Below are 23143 nucleotides of genomic sequence, written 5' to 3'. Positions count from 1 at the left end.
CTCCTGACACACTGTGCGTCCTCCAGAGCACAGGTGTGGAGCAGAAGCAGCCTCCAAATTTATTTCACTCAACAAACATGTCTTGAGCACATACTATGCACTTGGCCCAGGCTCTGGAGATACAAAGATGAGTAAATCATTTTGCCCTGCCCCGGAAGAGCTCGCCATCCAGGCCAGGAACCACAAACCAGGTCTGCCCTGTGAATTGCACACTTAAAAAAACACTAATAATTGGGGCTTCCCTGGTGGTACAGTGGTTGAGAGTCCCCCTGCCGATGCAGGGGACACGGGTTCGTGCCCCGGTCCGTGAAGATCCCACATGCCGCAGAGCGGCTGGGCCCGTGAGCCATGGCCGCTGAGCCTGCGCGTCTGGAGCCTGTGCTCCGCAACGGGAGAGGCCACAACAGTGAGAGGCCCGCGTACCACAAAAAAAAAAAAAAAAAAAAAAAAAAAACCCACTAATAATTGCATGAGAGAGCTACTGAAAATATAATGTCACAGACATTATTAATTCCCTGTGGGCCAAAGAATTGTTAAATTGAAACCAGTGTGTGCAAAGAGGACAGTCTTTGATCATAATTAGAAAGTTTGAACTGGGCTACACTTAAAGCTCAAGTCCAACACTCAGCAGCCCCAGGATCTTGCTCCAGGATTATCTGACGACCGCCCAGGGAGGCAGTGCTGTCTGTGGTTTGCCTATTGCTGTACCACACAGGCTACTCTTTCCCAGAGTCATACACACACACATCAGTTTAAGTGAGTTAACACAACCGTCTCCTTGGCTCATCTGGCAGAAAGCCTGCCATTTGCATCCACAGAAGGGGAGGGCGCCACTTCCAGTGTATCACTGGAGACAGTTCTTTATCCTGGGCATCTTTGTGTATTCAGTCACAACCCCAACACCCAGAAACTATAATTCAGTGTTTCTTCCTTGGCTAATACGCTTCCTGGATTTGCTGACCTAAGACACTCCAAGTAGGGTGGAGACTAAGGCAAACAACCATTTCTCAGGAATGCTTCCCAACTGCTTGCAAAGCTTAGGATCACTCATTCAAAGTGCCTTAGTGTCATTAATTCATGAAATTTCAAAGCTGAAAGGAACCCTAGAACCTTAGAAGGAAGCTTAGAACCTGAGAAGGTTCTTAGAACTGAACCTGGAGTCTTCCTGGGGAGCCCCATCATTGTATGGCTGAAGGGCTCAGAAGATCAGCTCTCACTGTTGGCTGAGCCTGAGTCTGGGCTGCAAGAGTGTGCAGTGGAGATGATTATGGTTTGATGGATTAATTATGCTCTAAGTTAAGAGATTAGGGAAGGAGCCCATCTCAAGACAATGGGTTAGAATTTTCAAATTCCACATCAGTTACATCTATATAAACAAACTAGCAAGAAAATGTACCTGGAGATGGGTGCTCATTTTGATGAACTACTGATAGAAAAGACCAAAACGCATGCTCGGGGCACGCCTTCCTGATATGTCCACAGGCATTTCCTATGAAAGGAGTGCCAGGGAAGAAAGGAAAGAGGCCAAGCTTTGGTTTTCGGGGTTTCATAGTTTCACTGTTTCAGTGTCAAATAATTTGACACCTGTTCAAATCAGCTTTTGAGCCAGTTCCTATGGGGGAGGGGAGGCTCCAAAGTTGAATCCAACCCCAGAACAGCCCTCGGGTCTAACCACGCTTGCAAAGAAGCTTTACGTGTCTGAAGTCAACCTTAAAGAGAACAGCAACCTTTCCTCAGAGCCAGGAGGAGGGAAGGGAGCCGTGAAGGTTTGGAAGTCAAGAGAGGGAAGACAAGAGGTGTCACCCTGATGACCTTTACTTCCCAGGGAGGCAGGAAACAAGGTTACTTGCTAGAAGTGAGAGGAAGGCAGGTGGGGGAAGGAGCCTGAAGAAAGTGGCCAAATTTTGGACTAGCCACTGTGGGAGAAAGAAAGGAAACTGAGTAAGACCAATGCCAAGCGGAGCCGAGGGCCCAGATGAAGTTAGAAAACCAGCTCTGAGAAGCTGTCACAACACGTATCAGCTTAGCTCTTTATTTGTCCCACAAGGCTCAGCAGTTAGCACACAGGAGGGAAAACCAGAGAGCTGGGGGGAGGAGGGTGTCTGGCATGGCCATGCTGACACGCGTGCGGTTGAAATGCTGGGGACCCAGATAAACTAAGCAAGAAATGAGCCAGGAGATGGCTTCTGGACTCTGGAAGGGGGAAGGGTCTACAGACACAAAGCCTGATTGGATCTGAAACAAGCTTCTGACACGAGGGCACTTAAGAAGTGAGATGATGGGGAATTTCATGATTCTAGATTGCGGAGGGGAGCAACTTCATCTTAAGTGACAGGAGTGAGACCATCAAATGGACCATTGTCACGGAGGTGGGTGCAGTCCAGGACGTGGGTGTGGCAAGCGCACAATAAGCCAAGTGCCCTCAAGTTACCTGGATTCAGGGAGCAACCTGGGGATCAGGGGGTGACTGTGATAAGGAAAGGAATGGCTGGACCACAGGTATCATGCCAGTGTTGGTTGAAAATGGCCTAAGAGACTTGTGAACTCTGTGCTGAACTTGAGTCTGAGCTCTAATTTAACTGTAAAAAAAAAAAAAAAAAAAGTAGTAAGCTTCATGAACTAAGTATAATGTAAAGAAAATAGGAGGCATAAATCCGACTTTTATTTTATGTCTAGTTTGGGCACCATAGCTTAAGGAAAGCGCAAAGGACTAGGTTTTTAGAAAACCATAACGTTATTAAAAGTACATGTGATCCTACTGAGAGCTAAAATTTCCCAGATGAAGAGCAAGTGAAAGCAGATGAATTGCCCTCTGAGTCCCTGGGCTGGCTGGAAGCAGAGGTGGACCGTGGTCCTCATCCTGGACCGTGGTCCTCATTTTGACTCCCAGTGCCTGGTTCTGCACAGAGCAGATTACCCAGATCCCGTCACAGGAAAAGAGCTAAAACAACTTCAGAAAAGTCTGCAGGAAAGCTAAATAATAGGATTCCAATATGTGAAGGGACGTGCAACCTCTCTTCCCTGGGGACAAAACAAAGGGAGATGGGTTTACATCTCAACAGGAGAGATTTTACATTTACATACTAAGAACACTTTCTAACAAAAAGATATGAGATGAGCTACCCAAAGAGGAAGTCTAAACTTCTGCCCTAGAGTTGCATTTTTGCTTAGTCCCATCATTTTCTGAGAGTGTCCACATTTGCTTGAGTGACCATCTGAGAATCACTCAGGTCCAGCCCACCTCCAGGACTCCCTGCACGTTTTTCCTCCCCTCCTGTGGCTTCTCAGACAGTCCCCATAGGGTCTCCGCCATCTTATTGGCACCTCCCAGGCTCCGCCACCCTGCTTGTTCTATTTCACAAGCTGTTGGTTTTTCAAAGAATTTATGATTATGTTACAGGCTAAATTTTGTGTCTCCCCACCCCCCAAATTTTTATGTTTAAGACCTAAACCCTAGTTACCTCAGAATGTGACTGTGTTTGCAGACTGGGCCTATTAAGAAGTGATCAAGTTAAAATGAGGTTATTACTAAGGTGGCCCTAATCCCATCTGACTGGTGTCCTTAGAAGGAGAAGAAATTTGGACACACAAAGATACCAAGGATGCATGCCCACAGAGGGAAGATAAGCCAAAGAGAAAGACAAACCTGCTGACACATCAGGAGAAATCAAATCTGCTGACACCTTAATCTTGGACTTCTAGACTCTAGGACTGTGAGAAAATAAATATCTATTGTTTAAGGTAACCAGTCGGTGATATTTTGTTATGGCATCCCTATCAAACTCATACAGGTTGTATGCATTACTTTTTGCTTACAGGTTTATGATCTTTCTTTCCCACTAGAATACAGTCTTCATTAAGGCCATTAAGGCCCTTGTCTATCTTATTCACTATTGCGTCTTTTGCACCCAGAACTCTGCCTGGAAAGCCGCAGGCCCTGAATGAATTAATTAAATAATTAAAGTCCTATTTTTAAGTAAAGACAATGAGGTCAAGATAGATTCTAGCCAGCAAAGGAGGCCTTCTGAAATCTGAACTGAAACCACTGTTTCCAGCAGAATAAAAGAACGGATTTTCCTCTGCTTTCAAATAAACACCGGAAGAACGTGAGGTATTACTGATCAAAGCACTAGAGCCAACCCTTGGGGCCTCACACCAGGTGCAGATGCTAATGTCTGCGTTTCTAGGACAAATCCCTTCCTTTGCATGAAGATACCTGGAATTCAGAATAGTACTTCTTTTGTTTAACAGGATTATCATATATTAACAATTTCCTCAGAACAATAGCATAGCATATTTTCCAGGCCATATTAAAAAAGGTACAGATGCATGTTGATCCTTTATTGATAATTTCTCATAAATTATTTTTTTTATTTTCATTAACAATGAAATGTAATTTTTTTCTGGAGCACTGTAACCAAGTCTATGCATTCTGGATATGCATTTTTTTAAAGTTCTGCTTTATATCATATACTGCAAAAGGTTTTGGCTAGCAATTTCTTCCAGCTTCTTTTTTAACATAATGTATGGCAAATACAGAGTTATGTATTATAGCAGAGCATTCTTTGGCAAGTAGGGCCTACAGAGGCTCCTGCAGAGAGAGGTTAAAGGATCTCACAGTCCATAAAACCAAGAGTGAGCTGGGGCATGATTGTCTGTGGTTCCCAATTCCCAGGGTTTATTCCCATGTGCTTACTCAGAAAGGACATGCACACCCACTCTCAAACACACACCTGTTTCTATTAAAGAAGGCATAAGAAATTAACTACTTAAGAAAAAGTAAGAAAATTACTTGCTCTAAAACTGCCATTCAGAAAACTCTATCAGGAAGATGATAAAAATAAAATGGTTATTTAAAATACAAAGTATAAAATTCAAATACAAGGCACAGTACATCTGTCAGTAAAAGGTTTATGTGTGTCTGTGAATGTTTACATGTGTATCTTTAGGGGAAGACAACCTCTGAAATAAATGTCCTTTCTTATTTTGCACATTTTCTAGGTGTACTACCTTCTTGACTCTTTTACTGTCAATGTCTTCCAAGGTTTGATCCTTGTCTTCTACTCTTGTCTCTCCTAATTCTCACCCACTCATCACTCTCCCTACTTTAGTTCTCCCTCTACAGCATGACTTCCAAACCCATGCCTACCTCTTGCTTCTCACTTCCAACTTTCAGGCCCTCATCTCCAATCACCTATAAGACATCGCCACTACATCCCCTCACGTCCAACGTATTTAAACAAGAACATATCACCTTTCCTAGAAATCCAGTTTCCTTTTCTGGTTGTTTTGTTCTTCCACTCCCTTTTTGTATAAAGCGGACTTTGAAAACTGCCTACACCCATCAAATCTGACCTGAGCAGCAGATTAGGGTCATTGGTTTCCACATACTCACCTTCCTCTCAACAACAATACCAGATTGATGTATTTAAAAACACTGCTCCTTGCCTCACTGCCTTTGGGATATCACCCGACCACACTCTGAAATAACTGCTTTCATTTTGCATTATCGTTTAACCATTAATCAAATATATTCATGAAGCACACAGGAAATGTCAACACTTCTCTCAACAAGTAAAACAATATGGCCAGACAACATCAACATCCAAATGATAAAACACACATATATACAAATATGGAGCGGAGATGGAAGGCAGGTTATCTAACAAATCACAAAATATCCCATGGATAAGAAAAGACAAAAAGCCTTGAGGCAGCATATTAGCCAATAAAAGCCACTGTTTGGTGGGCCCCATTCATTTCTGCATCCACAGGTAGAAGAGCTGTAAATATCCTCATCAGGCCAGGACTGCCATCTCAACCACCATATTTGCCTGTTAACAGTGCAACAGCATCCCCAGATGTAGACGAAGACATGCCCCCACACCAGAACATGAAAGAGCAGTGAGGAGTGAGCAACACTGGCTGCAGTCTGGACCATCCGGTACAGAGCAGATCGACCAAAACTGTGCGGCATGTGTGTTAGTCTAGCGATGGGAACCAAATGAAGGTTTGTGAGCACATGTGTGTGTGACAGAAGCACAGGCCTCTTTTGAGATGGTGCTTCAGTGAAGACACGAACCAAATGAGCAAATAGTACCTGTGACGGTTTCATTAAATGGTCCAGGACCCTTAATGGGAAAACCATCAATCTTGATCCATTCACCTCCTAAATTAGGAAAATGGAACTTGATAGTTAGAAAGGAGGACTGTTGGACTGTCCACATTTCAGTGCATCCCTAAACGCATATTTCAACGGTCTCTTCAACAATCTTCCAAAGGATCTGCTCAGGCCATACGAGTGACTAGGCCCCTAACCTGTATGGACAACACACATTTCTGGTCTTTTATACATAGTTTACTCTAATGAGTACTCCGAAATTTAAGACAAAACGCTAATAACCTACATCAAAATTATTTTAAAAGAAAGGGATAAATCTCTCCTAGTTTTCAATCTTTCAGCTTGGCATACAAGTCTAAAAATTTCTTGTTTGGGAACTCTTTAATGATTCTAGATTTGTATTGACCTGACGAAGCAAAGAATCTCCCAATCTAAGTCACAAAAATACAGCCTCCAATTCTAGATAAGACTTACCAGGCAGGCTTTCAGCTCTGTAAACTGGACGGCTCACTCCACTGTTGTTTTCTGCAGTAACCAGCACAAAGTACACTACCCCCGGCTCTGAAACATATGGTTTATATCAAGCCACCGTTTCAAATCTCCAAGAATGACAATTTAAGTCAGTTATAACCAAATATATACCAGTTATAACCTTATACCAGTTATAACCAAATATAAAAATCTGAATTAAGTGACCAGTCTAACTATAGCTTTCTCTCTTTTCTTTAATCAAAATCACTGACATTCATCCCAGGCAACTGAAGCACACCTGACCAAAAGAACACAAAATTTATTTAATACAAAGTACATGACATGTGTAATAAACCTGCATTCATGAACAGTCAACAAGAAAAGCTTTTGCGTTTTTTTAATGTGAAATCAATGTAGAAAACAGGCATGCAGTGTCCACTAGATAACTGGTTTAACCCACAGTGTTAGTAACTACAAAGAATATTTCCCAATGGAAACTCCAAATGGCAACCTCCAAAAATAGTGAGAAAATTTCAGGGTAACTCATAAAATTTAGTGCATGGGAAATCTTCACTGCAATAAATAAAGCTACACGGAATTTTCCTCTTTTCATAATAAAATATTTCCCTTACTATGTATGCATGCTGTCTTTGACTATTTCAACAAAAGTCTAGAAAAACATTTCCTGGGATCTTGGATATGCTAAGCTTGAAATAATTGGGCTTCACTTTTTGACATGCATCTACAGGTCAAGGACACGTAGCAAAGGTCTCTTTGGCTGAGATCCTGAAGTTGCTGGGATACAAAAGGAAACCCAGACACCGTGTTACAAGTGGAGGGTACCCTGAACTTGCAGCTTCAAAAAGCAAAACTCTAGTAGTGCTGGTTTTCCTCCAAATGAATTATTATCTTATGAAAGGTAAATGAAGGTGCCAATTCCTTGAAGAGATGAAAGTTTGTGGGCATTTGAGGGCATGAAGGGTTGGAGAGGTAAGAGCTCTGTCCAAGGCAATAACGTTAATTGCATTGCTCAAAGTGAGGAACGTTCCTTTCACAAAACTTCAGTTCTCAAGCCAGAGGCCCAGGGGCAGCCACACATCTGGGACCCCTGCTATGCTCAAGACTGGTCCGCCTTCTGTCTGACCATAGCAGGGCCTGGTGGCATTGAGGGCTTGGCACGACCTGCCGGACTAACTGGGAAATGCTCTAGGTTCAGACAAAAAGCAAAACCAGGTTTCGCCAGGCACTTTCTCTCTTCGCTCTGAGCTTATTTGTATTTCAAAGAAATTTCATCAACGTGTCTCCGATTCTGTTCAGTTAACTCATCAGAAAGATGCTGGGGAGACACTCTCAGTTTGCAGTGAGTTCTAGGGCTTTCTTACTGCATGTTTTTCTTCTCTGCAGCAACCCTAACAACCCAAGGGTTGAGCAAGCAAATGTGACGCTGCTCGTGCCTTTGGTGGGATAGAAACTCCATTTAACCTCGCAGTAGGACTCTGTGGGGCCCTAGTGACGTGGAGGAGATTCAGATCCAGTGAAACGTATGTTTCGCTGGAACCATGAAGACGGGAATCTGTCCCTCTTTGTCTCCCCTCCGTGCAGTTTCTGCTCTGCTACCCAGAAAGCTTAATATCACAATGCAGGAGGTGGAGAAGGAGTAAGTGTACTGGATGGTGACCAGGAAACTAAGAAGCCACAAGCTGGTTTTGATCCACTGAAGGAACGCAGCAGAATGCTAACGTGGCCGGTGGGGAACCTGGTTGTCACAGGTGCTGACTTCTGTTACTTCTTATGATCCATCTTAAGGTTGGACCATGAGATGACTGTAGAATAAACAGGGTTTCAGGCCAGTGGGACCCAAAAAGCAGAAGATAGAGGATCCACTGGAGGCAGCTCAAAGCCTAAGTTCAAAACCACCTACACCTGCACTTATAAAAGAATATATTTAGGCAAAATGCTAAATACCCCAAACTTCCAGAATCAAATCTAATGGCGAGAAATGTTATATCTTTGAACCACATGTGGCAAAGCATGACACATCACACACCCCTACAGGGACATATTATTTGAGTAATCCCTAATTATAAAATGGTTTATAAATTAGAAATCTCAAGATCAGGCTACAGACTTGTCCAGTTGTCAATTTCCTGAGATAAAAAAGGGTTGATGTATTTTCCAAAAGCACATCCAGAAACTAAAAATTGTTCCCTACATCAATGTGGAGAGAGATCCAGGAATACTGGACTTCAAAGGCAGGTTGGGGAAGCCCATGGGCAAGATGAAGGCTGTTGCTTAATAGCCGCTTGACCTTGGCTGTCCATCCCCAAAGAACCACTGGGTACCATTTTTGTCCCACAAATAGTCACCCTGAGAATGGAAGGAGAATGTAGGTGTACAGTTAGTTCTGACAGGGAACAAGACCAGAGTGTCACTTACCCACATCCTCAATAAGGAAGGAGTGTGTCTCCGCATTCACCTTGATGTATTTAAGACTTTTCAGTGACTTCCCATAGGCAATGTTGTAATGCTCCACGGGTCTACTGGTAGCATCTTTGGGTGGGTCCCACGTGACTTTCAGGCCCATTTTAGTGGACAGCAGTTTCACATGCCTTGGCTTCAGTGGGTGGTCAGCTATGCAAACAGCGCAACTATCAACTCACGGGAAGGGCAGATTGGGAGAACGAATTTTTTCCAATGTTCTCTGACATTGTTAGCAAAAGAGCAAATGCCTTTCAATCTGTCTGATCCTGAAGACTTTAAGTATCGTCACATTTGGACATCATTACAGTGCGACAGCAGAACAGGCATACCAAACCTACAAGCTTTTACGCATTTCAGGGAACTGTGGGTGGTAAATTTAAACCAAAAGTAAGAAAAATCAAAATAAACTCTAGGCGATCTCCAGCTTGATCATGTTGCCTTGTTAGTGCAAGATTAACAAAATAGTAATTTGACATATTCTCCAGAAGCATTCATGCATTAAATAAATTCTTAGGATTTTGCATGGTACAGCTGGACAATCTTTCAAACAACTCTGAGAAAAATAACATAAAACTCTCACGATCAGGAAGAATTTCCATTGTATCCAAAGTGAGATAACAGAATCATTCGTTTCCACAAAGAAAACAAACCAAGATCAACACCTTGAAAGAGAGGTAACCCGCTGGTTTTATCTGCATGTAGCTAATTTAAATGTTTCCATATTTTGTCCCAGAAGAGGAAGGACAAATTATTAAGAAGCACATTTTTATCTCCAGTTATGAAGTTCCAAAAGAGTGTTCTTGATTTTCAAAAATAACCAAAATGAAACATAATATTTTGTCAAACAAAATATCTCAGCTCATAATGTAACCGATATTGCAATGCAACATAATATAAACAGATGCTAATATTCACGCAACAGTCAATTCTGGGGCAAATCTGGATCTGAAACTGATTATTCAATGATGCAAGGCATTCTCAGGGGGGGAAAGTAATCTTAAAAACCCAGAAACATTTAAACTTAGTAACATTAAGAAAAATGAATTTAGACTCTCATAGAAGAAGAAAGGGAAAAAGGAGTGTTTCGTGATAACATATAGATTGGTTAGTATGTGATTGTAACACTAATGAAGATTCTGAACAAAATAAGTGTGGCTGATTCTAACACTTATTCTTCCCAAAATTACCCTGCTGCCTCAGGAGTAAAAATGATAAAAGGAGAGAACTCCTGGGACCCCCACTAAAGAAGTTCAAGGAATGAAAAAATAGAGTATGAATATAATAATTTTCGAGGCACTAGAGAAAGAATGTCCATTTTGGAGACAAAAACACTGTGTCAGAAGATGAGCACGGACCAGACCCCAGAAAGCATTCCTTCCGCAATGTCAGAGGTGAGGATCCTGTAAACCCGAGATGGGAGAAAGCACAGACAAGAAGCTTAACACCATCGGGGAAATTTTGAGTTGAGGAGACAATAAAGACAGCACACTAGTGAGTTTCTGGATATTTAAAATTAGCAATCATGGCGACTCTGCCATAATTTTCACTGACCCTTCCTCGCCTATGAGAAACTTTTCAGGATTTACTTTGTCTGAGGACCGGGGCTCCCTTTCCTCAGTTTCCTTTATTTCTCCCAAGGCTTCACTACAAAAACCTCCCCTCCTTCTCTGCCACGTGTTTGACCTTTTCTAGTTGCAATCCCCATTTCCCACAATAGCAGAAATCATTCCCAGGAATCCAATATTTCACCCTGACCAAAATATCGGTGGAAACAAAGCAAGGACTCCAACACCATGAAAGGATGTTCATGGTTAGGTGATTCTCCTAAGGAAGAAAACAAATGAATGAATAAGTGAATAATGCTTTTCTTTACAGTTCAATTCCAAACCTCCCTTCAGATAGATGGTCTGAAATGTGAGACTTGCGAAGCCCTAACACCATCACGTTTTCCTCTGGGTGCGAGTGATTCAATCAGTACACAACGGCCTGGGTCTGAAGATGATTTATGATCATTACTGACGTCTGAAAGGAGGAACAATCTATAAATATGCTCATTGTTCATTCCTGCTCTGCCTTACATCTGTCCTTGGACACAGCATGGAATAATTTCTAGGTCACATGAGAATCGCAGTCAAATGGTTGCATCAGCCCAGCACAGGGGAACATTCAAAACCTCAAGGAGCTCCAATAAGACGAGGAAAGTAAAGAAGAACAAGAGGCAAATCCCCCTGGGTCGCCAAAACCTAACGCATATCATTGCATTCCGCTTACCCCATCAGTTTCCGAGCGTGTCCACGCATGAGTCTGTTTGTTCTCCTCTTGCCAATGATCAAGTACCATCAGTGTGTCTCAACTCGATAACTGCCTGCATCAGCATTTGTGCACTAAGAAAAAGGCCATATGGTGTAAAACGACTCTAAAGTATAAAAATGGGAGAGGGAAATGGACAGGAAAAGAGGGCTTATTGAGTGCCTACCACCTGCCACCCTCTGCCCTGAAACTTACACTGCAGTAGGTGCTCTTAACACACACAGCCTGAGAGGTGTTATTTACTCCCTCCATGTGGCAGATGAAGAAAGCAAGGCCTGGAACAGAGAGGTTAGGAGAACTGCCCAGAGTCACACAGCTGTGTGGAACAGGGGTGGAACCAAATGCAGATCCTACTGTGTCCAACTGCAAAACCGGGCTCTTCCCAGAGCTCACAGACCCTCAGACCCTGTCCCTGCTCATAAATGACCAATGACCACACTCATGGAGAATTAATTCAGGAAGCCACTAGTCTCCTGAAACCAACTGTGAGGCCTCCAGCTGTGTTTATCATGTGATCCGCCATCTGTCCCACCTTCCCATGCCGTTTTCCCCTCTGGGGGTTGCTCTGCATTCACCTACAGTCACCTTGCTTCCTGCTGCCTGTACCCATCCTCTCCTCTCTCTGGAAGGAATGGAGTCAGTGAACAATACTTGCATTCTTATAACAAAATCTTAGGCCAAAGGAACAACTTTCTAATGGTGACATTTTAGGCCTTGGAGAGTTACCTAATAAAGGCCGTTTTTGAACACGAAGACCTTGGGGACCCTGGAATCATCCCTTAGAGGCAGCCTTAGGGTGAATCTGCTTGTAAAATCAGTCCTGAATTTAAGATTCTCCAAAGGCTTTAGACCAATGTACCATAACCCGTCCGTCCCCCCACCCAACTTGCCAACACACACAAATTGGGCCAAGTAAACAAAATACTACAGTGACTTAATTAAGTGACATTTTCATTCCCTGGATTCTCATCAACTTTGATATTTAAAATTGGTATCATTGTTGATGCTGCCTAGTCAACATCACCCATGCCTCAGAAAGGCTTGGACGAAAAGAAGAACAGGAGGGCTACATGAAAGGAAATTTGTGGTCATTCCAGGCCTAGCCCCCCCACACAAGTGCCTAAGCTCTGAGAGTATTCATCAAACCAGCCTCTATCTAAGGAAGAACCATTCTAGGCAGGTACAGATCAATGTGTGTGAACTTGGATTACTTGACAGAAGACTTATTCTTGGGGCTAAAAACATGGCAGTTTGTTCTATTCCTGATCATCGTTTTGTAGGTCTCATGACTTCATTCCTTAAATGTGAAGTAGAGACATAAGGAGTGTGAAATTGGTTTCAGGGTCTGCAGACAGCATTCTGGGTTCCAGATCAGCATTCTGGTAGCATAAAGTTGATACATGACATACACTGGCTCCTTATTTATTTTTAAGTGTTCTTAGAAACTTAGAACAGACCCTCCTGTCTGCTAGATAATTGAAGCACAGAACCCTCTTGTAATAGTTTTCAGTATTCTCATCTGATGAAGATGATACAGGGGTATACTCTTTAAAGCCATGTATGTCATGAACCGCTTCTCCAAAGAGAAGGACAAACCCAAAGTCAAGAGAACAGGAATCACATGACCCAATACAGGGGATGTTGGGAGGGCACCTCACAGAGTGTGTGTGACAGGTTAGGGCTGTGACAAGCTGTTTTTTCATCTCCACAGAAGGCAAAATGAGGACGTGAGCTCAAGCTGCACCCTAAGGGATTTCAGAGGAAACAAAAAGAATTTCCTGTCCGTGTCCTTCCCCATCACCCCCCATTCGAGGCTGTCTTTGATGGAGACAGATGGTAAGGTGCTCAAGACAGAAGCAGCAGCCAGCATAGTCTGCTATGACTTGAGCAATTTCACACCATGACAGAGTCATCCCACAGTTCATACCAGTAAACCTCATCCAGATTCAAGAATGTTTTACCAGGTACTGAGTGGCAAAATGGTATTTTGATGATATTTCAGATACCTGGTAATTGCCAAGCTAGACATCTCCATGCCATGGCTCCCAGGAGACCTCTACTGGTCCGTCTGAGAATGAAAAATAGGGACAGTCAGCACCCAGAGTTCTTACTTTGGTCTAAGCTCCAAACTCCAGGTCTCATCCAAGAGGGCCCTAGCAGGCCAATTTGGTTGAAGGGTCCACGTATGGATCCACATCTGTTCAAGGATGGATTTCAAGATTCCAAAGGCTCCGCAATGTCGGTCCTCAAGAGAGTCCTCAGAGTGGCCTCAAGGGATTCTCCAGGGCTGACGAAAGCCCTCGGGAAGGCAGGGTCCAGAGCTGGGTCCCACGGCCGGCCTGGTCTGCCCAACCTCTACAGGGCTCATGTATCATAGTGGACAGGGCTCAGTCCCTCACCTCTCCCTTCCCCCCACCTCCCCACTCTGGCACCTCTCTGGGCATCGGATACTGACCACACACTCAGTACTCACTTAAATGGCTAATGGATTGAAGAGAAAGACGTTAGGATGGTTTAGACTAATGAGGTCAACCGAGGGTCCCCAACCCAAACACCTCCAAGGACAGGAAGATGAAGCAAATAAGCGAAGACATATTAAGGAATGTACACTCTGACCAAAGGCACAATTTACTTTCTGGCACCTGCTGACCAAAAGCAATTCAGGATCCGGATTGTCCAATATTCTGGGGATTTTTTCCTAAGAAGCTAGAAATCCTGATTTTTGTGTGAAGTCTCCCAATTTTATACTAATTCACTTAAGTTTTAAGAAACACTATATGAACACACACACACACACACACACACACACACACACACACACACACACCCAGCTGGCCAGACTCAGTCCACTGGCAGCCAGCTGGTGATCTCTACCTTAACTCCAGAAGAAACCATTTGGTTGCTGATCCTGACAACTTCCCAATGTCCTGTGTGAATGCTGAGACTCGTGTGGGAGTCTGGCTCCATCAGTAAGAGCGCCAGGTCAAGGTGCATGCTAAAGTCTGGAGAAGAACCAGCACTAACCCAGCCCCTGAAGGCTTGAGGTACAGATCTGTTCAAGGACACATTTCTCACCTCCAGAATTCCCTCTCTCTCCCAAGAGACCCAAAAGCTGTGAAAAAAAACTTGCTTAGGCTCCAAGGAAGTAAGGAGGACCCATCTCAGGATGAGTCTAGGGAGGGGAGTGTGAGGTGCTACCTAGGCTTCAACTACTCGTACAGTCAATGACTTCCACATGCCCAGCTCTGCCCTAACCATGCCAGACGGAGAGTCCCTACTGCCTATTTGATAGGCCCATGTGAGTTCCAAAGTGAACGTGTTGAAAATGAAACTCTTGGTTCAGACTCACCACCCATCCTTAAGGGTACACACCTATCTGCAACAGCCGAAAATAAATACGTTCCTAGAAAGGGAGCTCTGTCAAGGGCTACTTCTCAGATTAAGAGAAGGAGAGTTCAGAATCCATTCATACAATGAATCAAGGATAAAAGTGATCCAAAAAAATGACACAATCCATGGGGAAATCCTGCTTAAGACTGTGATTCAGAATAGTAGCTGGATCTTTCTGGATCCAAAGTGTTGTGTTTCTTTGTTTTGTTTTGTTCTACTTTTTAAAAATATCCTCCAGTTACTTCATTACATTCTCCAGACAGGCAAAAAGAGAAGGGAAGGGAGATGGATGGCAGACGTGAGGGAGAAGTTGTGAGACCACCATTAACCTGCCTGCAAGCTTCCTCTGTACCTGCTCCATCACAGCTTTCCAAGTTGACTGACTTTAGTCAAATCCGCTACACCAAAGCGTCGGCACACAGAGTTCAACGAATATCAGAGGAATGAATGAATACTTTGAGCTGGATTTACGGTCCACCTACCATCTAGAAACAGAACAGTTGCTGACAAACAAGCTCAAATCCTTTCATTCCTGTGACTGCACTGGCCAGAGCAACCTCTCACAGAATCATCTAGACAAGGAGGCTACCCTCCAGCTGAGGTAGGAAAATCCACCGATAAAATGTTAATTGGTAGAACCCAATATTTTCTGAGACAATAACTGATGCAGTCATTACAAGAAAAATAAGCATTTCTTCTTTGAGTTTTCTACTGCATACTTACTGAGGGAAATGACTCAAACGATAGTTTGATTTGACTTGAAAATTAAATCTGAAAAATAGATTTGTATCTCAAAACTCACGGTCATATTGTACTACACAATGTATAGATTGACGTTAAATAGCAGTGATGGACAACGATGAAAAAGGGCCTATATGTTTCTCCTGAGCTGATAAATAACAAATCACATACAATTTTTTTTTTTTTTTTTTTTTTTTGCGTTACGGGGGCCTCTCAATGTTGTGGCCTCTCCCATTGCGGAGCACAGGCTCCGGACGCGCAGGCTCAGCGGCCATGGCTCACGGGCCCAGCCGCTCCGCGGCATGTGGGATCTTCCCAGACCGGGGCACGAACCCGCGTCCCCTGCATCGGCAGGCGGACTAGCAACCACTGCGCCACCAGGGAAGCCCCCAAATCACATACAATTTTATCTCACCTGACGAAAGGTGTGAAGGAGCTCTTCCGGGATTTGAAGGCTAAGGGACAAAAGCGGTCCTTATGAACATCTGAGCTCAACCAATTTGAGAAAGTAGATAAAGGAGTCAGAAATCCAACTATCAGGTTTATTACTGAGGAGGCTGCACTGGAGAAGGTGGATCTAATGTGTGACCTCCATCGCACCTCCTGTCCCCGCTCCCGTCCCCCCCTCCGGTCTCCAGTTCTGGGTGGACACAGCTGAGCCTGCAGAGCAGACCAGCTCAGGACCACTGCCTCACAGGCTGGGTGAGAGCAACAGGCCTGGGCCTCCACCCAGCACTCCCCATGGGTAAGCAGGATTGGAGCCGAATGCAGCCTTCCTACAGCAAAGAAGGCTCCAAGAGGACACCTGTGTGCCTGTCTCTTCTAATTCGTGAATGCCACCAAGTAGAGAAAGTAGACCAATGGAGACTGGGCTCTCACCACTCACCCCTCCAATCAGCACGCCTCAAGGAGGCGAGGGAGCACAGGATGAGGACAGAGGCCAAAGCAAACACCAGGAGAGGACAATGGAAGTCCCGGAGCATCCCCAGAAGCTTGTTCCCTCACACCACTGGGCATGACCTCAACCTGAGGTCAAGTGTGGCTGCCTCTTCAGAGCGAGGGTCAGGACCACTTGCCCCCCCTTCAGAGCCTCCCCCAGTACTAATCACTGTCCCACCATGTATCTTTCTGGGGCCGTAGGTGGGGACTGCCCCCACCCCCAGGTGCCCAAAAAGCTCTGAAATGAGGAAGGCTCATTCTTTAACCAAGTCCAAAGCCAAGGTGACCTCTAGCCTGAAAATCCACTTCTGGCCTTTCCTATTTCAATCCCAAATTTTGCCCGCCTCATGGTGTCCAAAATAGCCCACGGGATTTCAGCAATGAGATGAAATGACAAAATAAAGATACTCTGAAAATATAACACTAGCAACATAAAAAAGTTCCCGTTTCAATTTGTCTCTCCTATTACAAAAGTCCCAGGGAAAAGGTAAAGTCCAAGAGTGAAGGCTTCTCAGCCTCACAGCTTAAATAAAATAGAAAGATTTGAAGTCCAAATTGCTTTATTCCCTTACGTCTTATCCTGTTTAGCCTCAGCCAGAAGAGATTCATTCAAATGCCCAGAGGTCAGAGTTCTCTCACAACTGCAATCTCTACCATCTTTCACTGGAATTGGTGTCGATTCTTCAGGATTCCCTGGACTAAAATTAATGGAATCCGAAGTCTCTCAGCTCCCTACATTCCTAAAGAGTCCTAATAAGACCCTAAAATCTCTGCAAGGCAGGGAACCAAAAATGTGCTGTGTGAAGGACACATATTATTTTTCTCTACCCAGCGAAGCCTCCCCCAGTTCTCTGGTAACAGACCTCTGGTCCTGTGGCCCAGCCAACCCCAAAAACTTCACAGGAATTGTTCTCATTGGAGCTGGACCCTGAGCACTGCCTTTGCTTTCGGTTGGCATTGTGGGTGACCAGTTCCTGCTGTCACACGGCGAAGAGACCAGAGATGGAGAGAAAGAGTCCGGGCATCCCTAAGCAGGATTGTCATGCCCTTCCCAATGTATGGTTCCACAAGCCATGAATTCTGGAATTTAAATTAGTTCAAGCTGGGTTTTCGCCACTTGCAGTCAGAAGCTAATGGATTAAGAGGCTATTAATCAAAGTCTTCTATGGAAGTCAAAAATAACTTTTTTGAAGCTACCCCAGCAGCCAGTACATTTGGTCACAAAAGGCTGCCAGTGCAGACACACCCAAAGAAATTAAGGCAAATACCAGCCAGGGATGGCTGCCATGCTTAGCGGAGGGTGCCCTGTAGCCCACCCAGTCTGGCAGTGGAGGCTGAGAAGCAGGAGAGGACAACCTTGGTTACGGAGAAAACCCCCAAAGGAATGTTAAAAGCTTTGGAAAGAAACTGGTCCCTTAAAACCCAAGGAGGCTAAAATTATTTCTTAAGTATACCAAGGACTGTTCTTCAATGCAAAAAAAGCCTTCAGGTTTGTGCAAGTCCCTCTACTGCTGCTTTGTCTGAAATTCAAGTTTGACTTTCCACTGAAAACCGCCAAATACTTCCCAGACTCTGAAATGAAGAAAACACAGATCTCAGTGTAACCACAAATGTTTGACCAAAAATCCAATCGATACGCCAAAAAAGGTTAGGACATACTGAAATTGCAGTGTAGCTTGGGGGAGGAAGCAACGTGATCTACAGATCTGACTATGATTCCGAGGAAAGCTGGAAAATTTCAACAATTATCCATAAGATACCAGACAGCACAGGACTATCCAGAAATGCAGAAACAACCAGATGGTTGGCAACATGTGGGCGAAACACTGAAATGACTGCTTTTTAAGTAATTTTTCAAATGGATGTTGGAATTCTATTTGCCAAATAGTTATGACCCTTCCCTTCCAAAAGAAGGGGAGGGGGGAAGTAGGTGGTGTTTTGCTACTGTGCGAAGTAAAACTGATGCTAGTAAAATTTACAGGTGGCCGATTGAGTTTTCCACCTGGAAATCTGGGGCTGGGTAGACAGAGTACGGAAATAATGGCCTGGCTCCTCTTCTGACATTTCACGCTAGGCATGGGGTTCAATCCAAGTGTTCCCCACGGTTGGCATGGTTCTTTAGGTATAACTGAATAAAAAATGAAACCAAACTCTAGATCTTTGGGGTCTTCAAACGTAAAAAACACTCCAGGGAGCTGAAAGAGCTTTGCAGACAGAACCTCTGACCCCACCATGGGGATCCACACAATGCCGGCCTCACGCAGAGAGAAACACCGAGGCAAGCAGATGTTCCGGGTCCCTCGGGAGATCAAGGGTAGCCAGGGCTCTCTGGACTTTACCCCTGGTTCACATCCCTCAAAACCCAGTCAATTTCTCCAGGTTAATGGTGACTTACTGGATTCTACATTCTACCCCATGCCCCCAAATATGGCAAATATGTCCCGTCGTATTTACCTGGTAAGGGTGTATGAGTAGAGAAGCTAGAAGATTCCAAATGGCCCGGGAATGGCCTGGGCAGCTCTTGTGTGTGGCTGGAGCATCAGTCCCAGAGGGGCCAGCCCTGGGTGCAACTGCACTCCTGCTCACCACGCCAGCAGCCTCTGCTAAACCTGAATTCCCTGCAAGGTCCCCGGCCCCTTGGGCATTTTCCAGTATTTTGATAACAACAAAGCATCATTCTATTCAGAGGAAAAGGCCAGATTCATATGCGTACATGCCACTGTGCTTATAAGGGTGCTGGATGGTCACTGAATACAACTGTGAATCACGTTTTTTCTCCATTAGCTCAAAGAAGCCAAATGGTGAAGCCATCCAAATCTCAAAATTTGAGCCACTGGCTAGTCTTTAAGTAGAGTTTGTCTGAGTGCATTTCCACCCTCTCTTGCTGGCAGCACCACTGCACCCGCATCCAGCTCTGTGCAAGCCTCCTCCACCCTGCGCCAGCTTCAGGCAGCCTCGTGTCATGGGCTGAGCTGATCCCCACACTTGGCTTCGGGAAACTACTCCCCTTGGGGGCTGCACACAAGCTGGTCACGCCTGAGGCCACCAGGCACTCCTGTGGGCACATGGGGACTTCCCAAGGGAAGAGCCCAGTGCCACATGGGCAGCACTCTCTCCTTTGTCCCCTTCTCCACAGGAGATGGCCCCCAACTTCCCAGCCAAGGCCACTTTCACCCTCAACGCAGCCACAGTCCCTTGATGCTGGTAAACAACACCATCATTCCAACACTCGCATCACCTCAAGGGTTAACAGCTCCCGATGGACAAAGTTTGCTTAGAATGTTCTAGATTCTAGGTTGTTTGTTTGTATTGGGGGGAATACTGGGATGAAGAGTGGAAGCCAGAATACTTGCTAATATAGTTTAACCTCATTTTAATCCCCTTCATTATCTGCTTTCTTTCTTCTCTCCTGACCCCCAGCACCTTGGGAAAGATCTACAAAGCAGAAAAACACAAAAATTGACCCAAAAATGAAGCAGCAAAGAATTCTGTTTCAAAACAAACAGCAAGCGGCAAAGCCAAAATCAAATTCTCAAGCCCAAAGGATACTCTTAAAATGAATCTGCCTTTTCCCTCAGGATGTTTTCTGAGACGTTTTAAGTTGAATTTTTATTAGTCCCATTCAAGCCAAGTTTCCCAACTAATTAAGAACAGTTTAGCAGTTTGCATTGAATTCAGAAACTGCTGTATAGACGCTGTGGGTTGGGTACCCAAGAGCCATGCCTAGCTTCTTCTTCCTCCCTTGCCTTCTTCTATAGTAGAGGCTGAGATACTGAATATTCATAACGCTTCAGCTTCCCCTATAGCTAAGGGTAGTCATGTGGTCAATTCTAGCCAATGACATATGAGAAAGTTACTGCTGCCACCTCCAGGAAAGCATTATCAAAGGGTCAGGATCTGCTGTCCTATGCTTTTGCCTTTTGTATCTTCCTCCATTTCCCCCTCCCCGGGATGTCAATGTGATACCTGGAGATGCAGCAGCCATCTTGGAACATCAATCAAGTAACAAGTCTGAGAATGATGACCTGGCCTGGGGTGGCAGAGTGGAAATACGAAAAGATCCTAGGTCCCTGAGAACCTCTCTGCTCCCGAGTTTATTGGTGAGTAAGATAAACAATTCCCTCACCTGTTGAGTCACTGCTCACCAGATATCGTGTTATCAGCAGCCCAATCCATGGCTACCTGATATCATCATTTCTGGATCCATAAAAACAAATCACTTTTTCTCTTGATTTCTAAATGAGAACTGCTTTAACTTTAATTTCTTTCTGTTTGTTGTTTCTAAGGGATCCACTACAGGAATTTAATTTTTTTTTTGATTTTATACATTTATGTGTCTATTTTTTTTTTCACACACACTGAGGAATTTAATTTTGACAATGTCAATGATTTATTTGTCAGTATGCCATGGACTTGAGTAAGTGCTTCTACCCAGATCATGATTCAGCCAGAAAGGGTGAACTTAACCAGCAGAGCTGGCAGAATTTGAACATTTGGAGTTAAGGTTTTAAAGCCCTTGGCCATTTTATTCAGGAACCAATGTAAGCAAAAGCTACTATTCCAGAGACAAAAGCAAGAATTTTTCCCCATCTAAACCACCAGCTTCCCAGAATGGTTTAGGGAAATGTAATTGGAGGAATTCCATAGACATATTTATCTATGACAATAAGAAAACAAGGGACCCTAAAAAGAAAATGCCTAGATATGAGAAGGGAATATAGGACTCCATCCTGCTGTTGACTGGCATCAGAGACCCTACAAGAAACCAGTGTTTTCCAGGCTTTTGTGGGATCTTTTGCACATTCTTCAAATTCAATTCGCAGCTGAGAAATAGCTGGTGCAGCTTAAACTCAGCCTACTACAAACTGCTTGACATGCCAGCCAAAAACAACTCCCTGAAAATTCATTCCTTGTCCCAAAATGTGAAAGTCATTGTCTAACTATGTTAGACACTTGGGCATTACTGTCGCTATAATCACCGCTCATCTTACTCAGAGAGCTCCCCAAAAAATACCCTTAGAAGAGAGGCCAAGCAAATGTTGTGGAGAGAAAGGTATGAAACAGAGTAAAGGAGGCAGACATGACCAGAAGCCAACCCCACACGGACCCAGTGACAACCCAGATTGCTAGGGATAATCACTTTCTGAAATATGTTTTCATATTTAAAATTTTTAAATATTTCAGATAATCACTTACTGGTTACAACTGGGCAGAGGCAAATCATCTATCGATGAAGATGAAAAAATGCACAACACATCCAATGAGCAAAAAGTTTTAAGTTTTGCAGTGGGACCGTTTGTGAAAAGGAAAAAATAGAGAAGCAAAAGAGAAGGAAGGAAATGAACATTTGTTGTGTACCTACTCAGTGCCAGCCATTTCATTTACTCCTGCAACAGATATTTACTGAGCACCTACTACGTGTCAGATTCTGGGCTACGCACTGGGGATCCAGAGGTGGTTAAAAAGAGTTCGCATGATCATAACCACTAGCTCTTGAATCTCTGTAATAACCCAGTGAACTGTGCTTTGGTGTCCTCATTTTTATTCAATATTTTGTTTTTATTAAAGCACAGTTGATTTACAATGTTGTGTTCATTTCTGCTGTACAGCAAAGTGACTCAGTTATACATGTGTATACATTCCTTTTTTATATATCCCTTTCCATGATGGTTTACCACAGGATACTGAACATATAGTTCCCTGTGCTCCACAGTAGGACCTTGTTGTTTATCCATTCTATATATAAAAGCTTCCATCTGCTGACCCAAACAGTATCCTCATTTGCATAAATGAGGAAACTGAGTCTTAGAGAGCTGAGTGACTCGCCAGGGGCACACAGCTAGTAAGTGATCGTGGTCACTTACTAGACTCAGGCCTATCTGAAATCATAGACCATATGCTCTTCCTGCTGTATCTGGTTGCCTCTCAGCTGTCACTATAACTACAAGGAATAAATGTAGGCCTGGAGAGAAATCAGAACCAAAGGTATAAAACTGAAAGTCATTAGTGGAAGCTGAATTCCCTGGGACACATGAATGAGCTCTTGTAAGTGTCAGGAAGATGTCATGCTGCCAAATCCGCCTTCTCGCTCCTTCACTTACGCTGCTTCCAGCGACAGCTGAATCATGCTGCTCGTGGAAGGACCTCTCCTGTCCTCCCGGAGACACAGTCTCCCGCCTCCCAGGACCCCACACTCCCTGGTTTCCCTTCCCCATCACTTGTCTCCTTCAGCAGCTCCTCCTTCTTTGCCAGAACTCAAAACGTGCAAGTGCTTCCAAGCCCCGCTCTGGACCCCCCTCTTCTCTGCGTACCCTTCACTAAGTTAGCACATCCAGTCCCAGGACTGCAAACACCATCCATGTGCTGACGGCTCCCGAATTCACAACTCTAGCTCTGGCTTTTCCTCTGAGCACCAGCGCATCCAACTGCCTACTTAGCATCTCCAATGAAACCAAAGAACACTGGTGTCTAAAGGATGACTGGGACCAAAATGCTTTAAATCTGAAACATTAGTGATAAAGAGGAGAACCAGGATTCAAATTGCATCACGGAAGACAGGAGTGGAGAGATTTTCAGGAAGAAGGGAAGGTCCGTCAGTGTTAAGTCAAGTCAAGGCTCAGAAGAGCTCATTTTTTCTCCGCCTGTTATTAGGACGTGTCCACTCCCATTCAAAGCCCCCCAACCAAGCAA

General features: G+C 44.2%; 1 protein-coding gene across 1 annotated transcript in view; it reads right to left on the bottom strand.

Annotated features, from left to right (window-relative positions):
• FNDC1 (fibronectin type III domain containing 1) overlaps positions 1–23143 on the bottom strand; it is a gene marked incomplete at both ends in the record, with an annotated part of 97568 nt that overhangs the window by 62244 nt on the left and 12181 nt on the right. The window contains 3 exons of the mRNA XM_079716660.1: positions 6101–6169; positions 6596–6682; positions 9029–9223. Coding sequence (XP_079572786.1) covers positions 6101–6169; positions 6596–6682; positions 9029–9223 — 351 coding nt within the window. The remainder of the gene's footprint in view (positions 1–6100; positions 6170–6595; positions 6683–9028; positions 9224–23143) is intronic.

The sequence above is a fragment of the Hyperoodon ampullatus genome (genome assembly GCF_949752795.1).
Source record: "Hyperoodon ampullatus genome assembly, chromosome: 12".
NCBI lineage: Eukaryota > Metazoa > Chordata > Mammalia > Artiodactyla > Ziphiidae > Hyperoodon > Hyperoodon ampullatus.
The sequence above is the reverse complement of the archived record's forward strand: the minus strand, read 5'-3'. Positions and strand labels throughout refer to the sequence as shown.